The sequence below is a fragment of the Colletes latitarsis genome, chromosome 4 (assembly GCF_051014445.1).
Source record: "Colletes latitarsis isolate SP2378_abdomen chromosome 4, iyColLati1, whole genome shotgun sequence".
In the NCBI taxonomy this organism is placed as follows: Eukaryota; Metazoa; Arthropoda; class Insecta; order Hymenoptera; family Colletidae; genus Colletes; species Colletes latitarsis.
The window spans coordinates 39,379,687-39,392,121 of NC_135137.1; the positions used below are offsets into that span (position 1 = coordinate 39,379,687).

Below are 12,435 nucleotides of genomic sequence, written 5' to 3' on the forward strand. Positions count from 1 at the left end.
TATTTACTTGGGTTCTCGCAGCACCGTTTTCACAAGGAAAAAGTTATCGATCATCGAGCGCCGTTGCGCGTAAAGTTAACGGCAAGGGATATTTATAACAACGGGGGAACCGATGACACCGACGCGGTAATAAATAAAGTGGCGAAGTTTACGTTGCTGGATGGTTTTCTGGAAAATTCAGTTGCAACCGTGATATTCCAAATTCCTTTTTCGAAAGCTTAAACAAAATTCCGCCTTGACGGTATATTTATTTTTAGACCGAATCGTCGAACGCCGTTGCTGCTCGGCTCGCGAAGTTACATTCGCATAATAATTCCCTGGCAAATGCAATTCTCTGCCGCGAAGTTATTACCGTATTAAACGAAACAGGCGTCTCGTGGCGCCTGGCACTCACGGGCCATTTTCGACCGAGTATTTCCGGTGACTTCCGGAATTAAATTCCGTTCCTTTTTTTGGAACACTGCTCGAAACCAGATCTACAACTTCCTTTTATATCTGATTTATTTCGTGCAACGCGTGATTCTATTATTCTTGTACGCCATTGGGTCTTTTTATCCGTCTAATAATAAATAAGTAAATCGCCAGCTCTATTTCTGACCGGAAAAGGCGGACGCAGACGTCGATGAGGTATTACGATTCATGCGGGACGCAGCGTCGGCGAAAAGAAATCGGATTCAGCTCGCGCTGAGAAAGGAACAATCGCGACGCTGGCTGTGTTCATCGACGATTCCACGTGTTAATGTTTGCCGGCTGTCGCAAGCACGGAATAAATTACGGCTTCGAGCGTGGCTTTAGAACCGTTTCGCGCGTGCCTTATTTTCCGACCGATTTGCATCCGTTTCTGCTTCTGTCCGTGCAGATTTAACACCGTTTCGAAGAAACGCTCGCGCTACTCGTACGCGAAATTGTGCCGATTTCGTCACGGGTATTTCAGATTTTCCAGAAATTCTGCGCTGCGACACTTTAACGACAATTTAAGCCTCCCACGATTACGTCAGCAGACTACTTTTGCCGATTTCATCGCGTTTCTCGATAAGCTATTATTCCCTAAACTACCCATATGAAATATCTATTTATAAGACACGACTCTGGGTACCTTGCTCTAACTATTTCTACTTGTGTTTCTTCCCTTAACTTAACTACATAACGTATATTACAGTTGAAAGCAAAATGAAATTTGTTAACATTGTAAGATAAGCGTTACGTCACAATCGTAGACATTGTAAGCTGTTAATACAAGAATTCGTTTAGTTATATGGACACAGACAGAGTTGGGTAAAACACTGTTTTAATCAGTGAGTAGTAAATAAATGTTTTTATTTCCTGGAGGAATTCTTTAAAACAGTGTATCACGATTGACATCCGGAAGAGGAAATGGGTTAATGGGAATAATCCCCCGACGAAGAAATTTAATTCGTCTCTGGCTATTTGGACGCTAAGAAGACGAAATCTAAGGTACTTTCCCTTTTCCGAGGTCTCCTCTGTGGTCTGATTACAGCGAGAGAATGGTTCCTCGAGGTTCCTCGACTCCCGGAGGAAATTGCAGTCGTCAAACAAGGAGCGGACTGCTCGAAGGGGAACAGCACGGATTAAAGGGTGGCGGATGTAGTTAGCGACCTAGCTCGAGTCACGATTGCGTCTCCGTGAAAGAAGAGGCGACCGGGAACGAGAAAACAATGAGGGAAGGGTGGCAATGACCGGCAGCAAAGCAAATACACGGTTTTCGACGATAAACAAAAGAAGATGAAGAAAGGGAACGTTGAAAGCGGGAAACGGGTCGCTCGGAGGAAGTTGCACTATTTTTGAACAAAAAACACGGAGAATCCAGGAAAAGGGCAGAAGGGCGGAAGGGTGTTCGACAACGAAATACACCTGGGACGATCGATCCGTCGAAGGGGTGGCGTGCCGCGTATCGCGAGCACGAACTATTCTGAACGCGATGGCGAGTTCCTGCGAGGGTGAATTCAACAAGTGCAGGAGCGGTTCCACGGAACAATCATCCCGGTCGAGGACGCGGCGGGGGTGGAACGCAAGGAACCGCGGGACGATCAACAGGACCGTGGTTATTTCCGGTTGGCACTGTCACGTTTCACGGTCGACTCTTTTAACAAAAGAAGCGACAAACGGTGCCAACCGGCGGTCAGGGATCTTGCAATGCGCGGGGGGATGAATAAGAAGGGTTGTAGAGAGAAAATAATCCGAATATCCTTGGTGTTTACCTGTGTGCGAGAGAGGTTGATACAGGATTCTAACGCGAACCCGCCGGCAGCTAGTTTGTTCCGCGATAACTGACCTATCCGAACGCGGGTCCGGGTGACGCCGCGGCGTCGCGGTGCCCACTGCGAGCTCACGTTCCATTCGCTCTCTCTCGAGTCGCGATCGCGAGCCGTGCTGGTTGTCTCCTATTCTTGCACATCGCCGGCTATATATTTAGAAATCCGCGTGATTCGTCGGCGTCGCAGGCTTTAATCACAATCCTCGAGCCGACTATCGCACTGTCCTCCTTCCTTGTTCCTCCTCTCCCCTGTTCTATGCCCGGAGCACTGTGTCCTCCTCCCCCGTACGGTTCCTTGACTCTTTTCGCGGTTCGGTTCCTCGTCTGGCGTTCGTTCTATTCGCGTGTCACGCGGACCGAGAACGGACACGTGCGCGCACGTGTGCGGGCCTGAGGTGTGTGACACGTGCGAGTCAGCTCGGCAAATGTGGAATTATTTCTGCCTTTTGCCGACCGTACCCCCAACCTGCCTCTTCCCACGCTACCTTGCTTCCCCCTTCCTTCGTACCTGACTTCGAACGACGCTTGCTCGCTCGTGAGCCCGACGACGGCGTCGACGCCGATACCGGCCGCTCGCTCGCGCGCGCTCACCGTTCCGCCATTCCGCCATTCCGCGCGATTCACCGATCGCTATTAGAGATCTCGCCTTGTCAGCGAACGCAGGAAACCCTACCCCCCTCCCACCTATCGATCCAACGACCACCCGACGCTAATGGAACCCGGGACAGGGAACTTAATTTACTCCCTTGTCGCTTTTCAAGCCTACGAACAATTCGCGTGCCAGATGGCTATCAGTTTCCCGCGCTCCTTTTCTTTTACTCTTACGATCGCTTCGTCGCTTTCGCTTTTACTCGCTTTTTCAACCGCGATCGCGCCCTCCCGGAGTCGAAGGGCGGATCGTTCTTCTTCGAAACTTGGTACCCAAGATCTCTCTATTCTAGGATGGCTGACCACAGTCCTTTATTAACGTGGAACTCGTTAACGCGCAACCCCGATACCCGCTCTCGGTCCAAGGCGTCCAATACTCGAGATTCTTTCGAGGCAGTTTGATCGTGTGCGTTCGCGGTACAGAGAAATCAAAGATTCCCGATGCGTTCTGGCACAGCGTTCCTTTCAGCGTGGCTTTCATGCTATTTCGGTCAACGGGCGCGCTTTCCTCGGATCCGCGATGCCGAGAGCTAGCAAGGGAGCAAATAGGAGACTCGCCGTGCGGATTCGTCGGACCGGAAGAAACCAGAAACCAGCCATCGATCGACAGACCCGGCTCCGGCTAATAGATTCCCGATTGTTAAGCCACCATCGAGACTGCATTGTCGGGCCTCGATCCGCGTTATCGCGCTCCGGCTGGAATTCTAGAAACGTCGTCAATTATCGTATCGCCGATCGGCCAAAGAATTCCCTGAAATCGCTAATATCGCGCGGTCTACCAATTAATTTCTTCTTTCGAGTTTTCTGGAATTAGCATTCGAATCGATTGCAGTCCGCGGAATCTCTTGAGCGGATCTCGAGGCCCCTTTTCTCCCGTTTATTAATATTCCTCCGCGTTCCGGTTCACCGCGATTTCTTTTCAATGTTTTGTCTCGGGCTCGAGAGCTGTTTGCTCCTCGTCGCGGCTTTCGACTCGAAACAGGGACAATTCGATTCGGTTTCGCGAACCTTTCGTCTCGTTCGGATGGAGCAGAAGCGACGCATCGAAGATTGCCGGAGCGGAATAAGCTCTTCCGCTTTTGAAAGCCCGTCAGAGGAGGCTTCGTCCGCTCCGAGATCGCGGATTTATAACGAATTAACGAGTTTGAAAGCTCGAGAATAGGTCGTTTCTCTATCGCGAAGCTTCCGCGAGCGATTTTAATCCGTCTGAGTGTTGCATTATGCTTAGATCCGATCTTGGTCGCGACGCGACAAAGATTGCAATCATCCGTGCGTCCTAGGTTGGCGACACGGCTCGTTGTGCGCGTATCGAGCAAACGTTTCAAACCGAAAGGCTCGGAAAATGCATCGAGGCTCGATCGTCGTACGAGTAACCCAGTTTCCTCCATTTAAATTAGAATCGGGCTGAAACGCGCCGCGTATCACACGTTTTTGCGGCTTGGGTTCTTTTTCTATCCCCGCTGTGGCACAGTAACGAATCACCAGTGAAAGTTTCGTTGTTCGATCGCGTTGTAGGTTAAACTCGAAGCGTGCGGCTCGTGATTGCCGCGCGAACAACTTTGGACTAGGGCGCCGAGGGAAATGGAACGCGCGGCGTAATTAAAAATGTTGTTCGCCGGAGAGTTTTCCTTTTTTTTTTTTTTTTTTTGCCCCGTTTCTCGACGTACGTGGAAATTCTGCTCTCTAAAGTTTGCCTCGTTTCGCGTCACGGGGAGAGCAACGTTACGCGAAATCGAGATCCTCGTCGAGTACGGAAGTCGGTTCGCTCGGTGGGGCCGATTCGTACGTACGCAGAATCGCGTGATGTCATCCGGAGCAACATGTATCGTAGAAAGAGGTCTCAATGGGCAGGGTTCGCGAGGAGTCACAGATAGTACGAGGCATCGAAAACGAGAACACGGAGCGAGGTTGTCGCGCCGGCTCCGCCCGCACTCGCGCCCTCGAACCTGAATCGATACGGCTGTTTTCGGAATAATCGACCCGTTCCGATCGCACTGAAACCTCTACGGGTTCACTGTATGTCCAATTCACCTGTTTCCGTCCACGAGAACCACGGTACGCCACTGCTTCTTTATCGAGTAACCGAGTCGCCCAACAAATTGATCGTTTGCTACAGGTTAGAATCGAGAAAGGTTAGAACGCGCCACCCTCCGAGCGCACGCAGCATCCCCCTGAATCGAGCAACGCCGCCACGGTCGTGGAAGTTTCTCTGTAGAGAAAGTATATCACAGAAACCCCTACCGTCACTGAGGAAGCGTCCTTACTGCGAAACTAGTTCACGGGTACGCACTGCTTCCGGTCTACTCTTCCTTATCGGAGGATCCTCCGCGTCGCGTCGACCCTCGTCGGTGTTTCCCCGCGTGGGCATAGAGGGCCGAGGGTTTCGAGCACGAGAATCTCGAGGGGAAGTAAGGATAACGCGGAGAAGCTTGTCCGAGGTCGAAGGCGAGGGAGGCTTACGATGCTCGCGTCCTGCCAGGTGGAGAGCCTCGAGGACAAGGAAGCCTGGAAAGCCGCGGTGGCAAGGTTCCCGGCTTCCACGGACCGGCACGCGGCGTCACAACAATCGGAGGCCGGAAGTGGCGGCGGCGGATCGATTCTGCCGTCGCGGCGGCCGGTCATGGACCTCGAAAAAGCGGCACGCCGAGGTGCTGCCGCGGCACTCGCCACGAAACACGGCGAGACTGCATGGCGACCACCTGTGAGCTTCCTACCGGCGCCGGCGTCGCGACGCCCACCTACCCTGCTTGCCGTCCATCGACCCAACGACGACCCTCTCGCCTCTCGAGTTATCGCCACGAACGCCCGGGACCGATCGTCGATCACGATTCTTTTCATTTAACACGCTTCTTTCGCTCGATTCTAGTTTTTTACACTGCTCCTAATTCTTATTTCGAAATAGCCCATGCGAAAACAAACCGGAGGGTCGCTGAAACCTATTATATTTCTCCCTTCTATCCGCATTTTTAGATAGAATATCCGAAATGATGGTTCTCCGGCAACATAGAGTAACCGAGAACAAACTGCAGTTTTTCGTGCAGCAAAAGCCTGGAGGGAAACGTTTCGCGTTTAATCCAGGTCACGAGTTCACGACTCCGATGCAGCTTTGTTCGGCAAAGGCTTCGTTTGCCGCGATCGAATCGTTTCCGCGAAAAGTCATTAATACATTCCGTTCTCCGCGCGCTTTGACGATTCACCGTTACACCTTTTATTGCGTTCATTCGTTTAATGGTACGTACGGCCGTTGCATCAATGGCCGGCAAGTTCGGGCCTTTGGGTGAAGCTGATATTGAAACGTCGGCGGTATCGCGCTCGGGGAGATAGTAATCGCAGCAATTACGATGATTACAGCCGCCATTGTTCTTTCCGTCCGATATTATCCGCTTTCCGCGTTCCCCGGTATTTTCAGGCATTCCACGAAGCGGCGAGCGCGCCGTGGTTGCAGAGAAAAAAAAGTATCAGAGTAGTTTGAAGGAGAAACTGGGTCGTTGGGATGATGCGTCGAGTTCCCGCGGACTCGTTCGGTACGATAGTCCGGCAATCGAATGTTCTGACTTTGCAGGGAAGCCACGAAGCTGAAACGGGAGACGTCGTTCGACCGGTTGCTACTTCTTTGCGAGAAAAATGTTATTACGACGGATCCATTACCGTCATTTTATACTTCATTAGATACGGCTCCTGTCGCGAACGCGAACGCAACACTGTCGTGGCGCGAGCTTTCACCAGACCGCGGAAAACGTCGTGTTTCGGGAACAATGCCGCAGAAACCGCGCTACTCTCTGTCAATCTCGGACAATAGACTTCGACGAAAGCTAAGCTGAATACTCCCTAAGAAGTCTTTCGGTGTAGGTATACGTGGGAAGAGTAAAACCTGTTCCGCGTTACGAAAAATAACTCTAGTCACAATTTCCTAATCCGATCAAAGCTTGGAGAATTTTTCCGACATTTCCGATTAGCGTGGTGAAAGGAGTCTTTCGAGACGTAACCTTATAAAACCATATTTAAGTACACCGATAACTCGAGGAAGGTTTAACGATCACTTTCACCGAACGATATCGACGAATCGACAAATAAGAAAGCCATAAGAGTATCCACTTTACGAGTAGATTTTATTTTTCTAAAAAATGGATCTATCGGAGGCGGCTTCGATAAATCTCGAACTCGAACTTTCCTCTATTTCTGATATCTCCCAACTCCCGTTAAGCGTTCCCGCTACCTTACCTCCATAATGAATCCCAAACTTCTTCGCGGACCAAGGAAATTCACCGGGTAAGGAACGCGTTCGAACTCTAGATCACCGGAACAAAGTTGTTGGATCGGCAAAAAATGGAATCGTTGTATTATTTTAGTATCGTTCGCGGTTCTCCGTCGATTTGTCACTGCGTTTTCGCATGGCAGAGCGTGCGAAAACTTTCTCGCGGCGCGTACTCCGGAATCGTCAGCCTCGTGGCGAGGAACTCGCGTCGCGATTGCTCGCCTGCACGCGAATAATCGTGGTTTTATGATCGCTGCCCCGATACCTGCTCCTTTCTCTTCGCGAGTCGCTTGCTCGGCCGCGACACTTGTCGCTCCTCCACGAAATTCACGCCACCCGGTCGCGTGTTTCGCGTTGTCGAATGTTTCGAATTACGCCCGGCGCTCGGTCGTTTCCGACAGGTGTTAGAAAGCGAGACGAACAAGATAAAGGGAATCGAAATTTACCGGCAAAGATCGATCCTGTCGCAACGGGGATCGACGATACGCTAGCGTTCCGCGATCTCTTTACATTAGTAGCGGACGGGATACGTCTGTTCTTCCCCTTGCGTCCACTTGAAAGTTTTACTCTCGAGACTTCGGATCGGGAATAAGAGCCCTTTCACACGAGCAAATGAAAGAGCCTTCGTTATGGAAGTTGCCTCGTTACTCGTGAGCTCGCCTTCCGCGTGTCCGTGTGAGGGGACCGTCATCTTTAATTGTTACTTCTTTTATTTACCGTGGGAGCTATTCCAGTGCCTCGGAAAGATCGTCGATGAAAATTATGAATAACAAGGGACCCAAACTAGAACGTTCTGGGGGAGGAATTGTCTGAATTATCTTTAAATCGAGCAGCTTGTGTTCTCAGTGAAGAGACTTTTACTCTAGAGAGGGAAATTGTTCGGTGGACACCGGGTATTAGTTAGGGACACTTTGGTCTGAAAATGTTCGCTCGCAGGGGAGGCGGCTCTCCCTCGAGTCGGCCCAGAAATTCTTTGCTTTCGGTGGCTTTAATCTCCAACACCACAGAGTGTCCTTCTGCGCGAGGAAATTCTTTGATGTGTGGCCGGCGTCACGGAGAGTACCATTGTCGCTCACGTTCTCGAAAACGCGAAAAATGTTGCACCGTTGCGCATAGATCGATGCTCCCGGCGAGGGTGGCGCGTTGCACCGAACGATCGATTCTCCCTTTCGAACATTCGAGCCGGTTTTGCAATATTTTTCCGCAAATTCTGAACGATAAATCGCGAACGTGGACTTTTATCCACGCTAGAAAATCTGATATACTCGATTTCTCGAAAAGAAAAGCGAGTGTTCCGTTATTGGAAAATTCTTTTATTCGAGGAGTTTCGTTTCCCTCTTAACGTGGATTCTACTGCATTTAGCTTCGTAGGATCGCAAGATTGATCAAAATTGTACCGTCTCCTTTGTGCGAGGATATTTTATCATCGCCTCGGCGAGAGAGAATGAAACAAAGGAACAAAGGTTCGCGTTCGCGGAGGTCGAGCATCCCTTTCCATTTCCCATTTTCAGCCCCCTCGTCCACGTTCTCCCTCGATCCCTGCGGTTCAATGCCACGGCCCGGTGAACGCAGACACCCGGTATATACGTTTGCCAGACATCGACTGCACGTGTGCGCCGTACTCGATCGAGTCTGTGATTTTTATTTGCCGGACCTTGACTCGATTTTTGGTCGATCGATCGGTTTGCGATTCGCGATGCCCAGAGCTTTTAATTCGATCGTGTTAATCGAGCGTCATCGTTTCTCTAAGGACTGCTTGGCCAGAAAATGAATAAACCGGGGTGAAATATCCACGAAATATCTTAGTACACGGTGGGGGTTGGAGCCGCCATTAATCAGCGATAGCTGGGGCGCCGCATACCCTTGAGCTTGCATCGAGGTGACCTCGACATCTATTATCGAGGCATGTGCCAAATCGAGTAGCCGTCGGTTCGAACATCTGCTTTCAAGTTGCTCTTCGTGACACGACACGTGCAACGATACCGAGAACTTGGTTCGCAACATGAAATATTTACTTCAACTTTTTCGTTTGCCTTTACGAACGCCACGAGTCGGTTAAGACTATAGATACGCTCTAACTTTAATGGACGCAAAGAGCGAACGTTTAAGGCCAAGCGAATATTTCTATTTTTTACACCGTGATTCGAAGAAACGGCAAACGATATTAACGCGTTGAAAACAGGAAGCAGCGAGCAAGAAGCGCACGAAATCGATGGAGAAATCGACCGTGCAAGAGGCATCGGGAATCAACGGGGATCCGCTGAGCGGACGTTAATTAACGACAATCCGTCTGTCACATTCGCCTATCGATTATCAGAACCGTTATCCTGTAATCGGACGATATTGCGCGAGTAAATAGCTCCGCCTCCGACGTTATTATCCCGGCTGTTATGTATGCCGGTACCTGATGCGTTCGTTACACGCGACCGGCTTGGAAATCGATAAAGCTCGCGTGGAAATTGTTTTGCTGAAAAGTCATTGACCGCGAAAGCGTCGCGAGACCGGGAATCGCCGTTCTTTATCGCGCACGCGAAACCGATCCACGGCCAGACCATGATTTCTGTAATTGGCCATGATCGTATCGCGCGAGCTTTCGTCAATTTCGACGAGTTCGTCGATCTCCTCCGTTTTACGAACGTCCGCGAATCGAGAAGCGATAAGTAGTTTCGTCCGAGGCTTACCAGAGAGCGTCATTAGATGCCGGAGCGCGGGAAAAGCTCCGGAACGCTGTGTTATCGCACGCTCTAACGAACCTTCGAAGAGGTTCTCGAAACGCTGACCTTGCCCGAGATAAATCGAACGTTCCGCGGACGCGCGAAAGAATCGCGTTTCGAAAAAAAACACAGAAAAACGTGGCACGCGCGCGAACAACGTACACGAGGGAGCGAAACGCCTAACCGAAAAAGCCACTCGACGAGCACTTGGGCGCGAAGCGTACTCACCCGTCCATTAACCGACGACGATGCGCCGGTGGAACGCCATGGGTCGCGTTTGTCCGCCGAATATCCTGTTGGCCGTTTAGTCCTCCGGAAATTTTGCTGTGACGGTCGGTTTCTGGTCTGCGTATTCCCCGACTGGTCGCGGTCCGTCGAGCTTTGGCACGCTGTCGCGTCTCCGAAGCTGCTCGATTATTTTCCTCGAGCAACGTGCTTCCTCTGCGGCGTTGGACGAATGTAAACAAGGTGTTCGGAGCTTGCGCTCTGCCCGGGAGCTTCGAACCACGCAGACCTTCCTGCCCGTGCACGCGACTCCGTACACGTCCTCGCCTCTTTCTCTCTCCTCCTCGCCGATAATTTTCCCTTTCCGTCGGCCTCGTCGACTGCCGCGACGTCCGTCTCCGTCAGTCACCGACGCGCGTCCCGTCGAGCGTCTTTTTCCTTTCAAAAGGGAAGTACTCCCCCGCTCGGAGCCTGTTATGGTCCGTGGCTCGAGAAGTTCGGCCGCGTTTACCACCGTCGCTTCGTCCCCGTGCAACGATCCTTGCCGCTGTAATGGCGTCGAAACGGCTATGGGGGTTGCCGCGCGCGCGAAGCCACCCCCATGCACGATGGGGAAGCGCGATCAATACCTTAACCCCCGCGATACGCTTTTCCACTCCGTGACGCTCGCCTGTCCCCGATGTTGCTCGCAAAGCCTCGTCGTCCCTCCTCGATGTCGACTCTGTATCGTGTCGAATCGATGCCCGTCGACGACGCTGCTTCTCTCTGCCTTTGTCGTCGTCGAAACTGCCTCCGACCGGACCTGGAACGAGGCGAATCTCGGCCTGGATGAATGCACCTACACCGGTGGCTCTTTATCTTCCACGATGCAATCGCATCGGAGGGTGGCCTCGAGTGCCCGGAGTGACGGCTTAATCGGTGCAGCGGGGAACTTTGAGGACGCTCGCAGTCTCCCACGCGCCCCGTGTTACGCTGCGACTCCTAAACCCAACCCGTCTTTGCGCCAGACCTCGAAACGACTCCCAAAATTACCGTTAAATCGAGGCTCGATCCACGAACGAAACTCCCCGTTTCGTTAAATCTCTCTGGCGCAAATATTTATTTGCAAAGGCGTGTAAAACTGAAAATATCATGCAAGAGATATTTAAACAAGGGTTACGCCGCTTTAAAGTTTACCGATGTATTTTGTACGAATTAATGAAAGTAGGGGTGGGTGGGAGGTAACGTGGATCGAATTTCTTCGTTTAGTCACCCTCCCGACTGCACGTAAACGCAACGATCGCTTTTTTCGAGCCGCGTGATTATTTTCCCCCGTAGGTTTCGTATCGCTCGAATTTTGATATCCTTCGGGTTTTATTGATTTTTGTTCAATTACGATTTAGACTGGCTACGGTAACGATGGATACGAGGCCGTATTACAGCGAGTTTGACGACTAAAGCACACCCTCCTTCGAGCGGCGGGAGCCTAACAACGCCCACGAGGGTCGAATTTAGCCCTTAATTACGGGGACCGGCTCACGAACGATCAGCCACCAGGTTGTTTGGTTCGCGTATGCAAAGGGCTCTCTCACGCTTCCACACACCCTGTACACACTGTAAAAAACAATTACCCCTCCCCTCTGGCTTCTTAACTTCAAGTTTTCTGGGGAGGAAAAATATTCTGGAAACTTTAGCTATTCTCAAGTAGATAGATTGTTGAAATCTGCCATTAGATGGTTCTTTCAGAAGCCGAATATAATTTTGATTACAGAGGGTCAACCACCCCCAGAAAATAATCTATCCGCGGTCTTTGTTCCCAGCAAGACGAATATTAATCGTTGTTTAGGTCGTTATTCGGTTGGGTTCCCATAACCGGTGAAAGTAATTGAAATAAAATACCGGCGGAATCGCTCGAGGAAAGAAATCGCAACAAATTTACTGCGCCGCGAGTCAAAGGCGACGCGTAAAACAAAGCGAAGGGAGAAGCGGCGAGCGATCAGCGAGGAAACCAAGATACACACCCACGCCGATCCACCTGCGAACCAACATTACTATGGCCGTGTAAAGGGTCGTTTCGTTCGCACGCTCTCTTGTGCAACGCTCTCTTATCCTCCTCTCATGCGGCGCGAGAAAAATGAACTGTGTACTCGTTGCATTCCAAGGCAGATTTCATCCAACTCCAAACCAAAACGCTTACGTTCATTCTCCATAGATTGCATTCCTGAAATTTTGCAACTTTCGATAGAGGATAATATCAACAATATCTTGCGTTCGATTGGGCGTACACGAGATTGGACAGGAATCCAGTCAGTTACAAGATACGCGTAACGTAACTCCAT

At 50.9% G+C, this 12,435-nt stretch overlaps 1 protein-coding gene across 6 annotated transcripts in view; it reads right to left on the reverse strand.

Annotated features, from left to right (window-relative positions):
• Positions 1–10,330, reverse strand: part of Otopla (proton channel otopetrin-like a) — a 33,317-nt gene extending 22,987 nt beyond the window's left edge. For 2 of the 6 annotated variants that reach the window (XM_076763133.1, XM_076763135.1), the window contains exon 1: positions 2,220–2,658. In XM_076763133.1, coding sequence (XP_076619248.1) covers positions 2,220–2,358 — 139 coding nt within the window. In that variant the 5' untranslated portion in view covers positions 2,359–2,658. Of the gene's footprint in view, positions 1–2,219; positions 2,660–10,120 lie in introns of those variants that run through there. The other 4 variants (XM_076763138.1, XM_076763132.1, XM_076763134.1 and 1 more) reach the window with 4 other exon arrangements.
• Between the last annotated feature and the right edge of the window lie 2,105 nt (positions 10,331–12,435).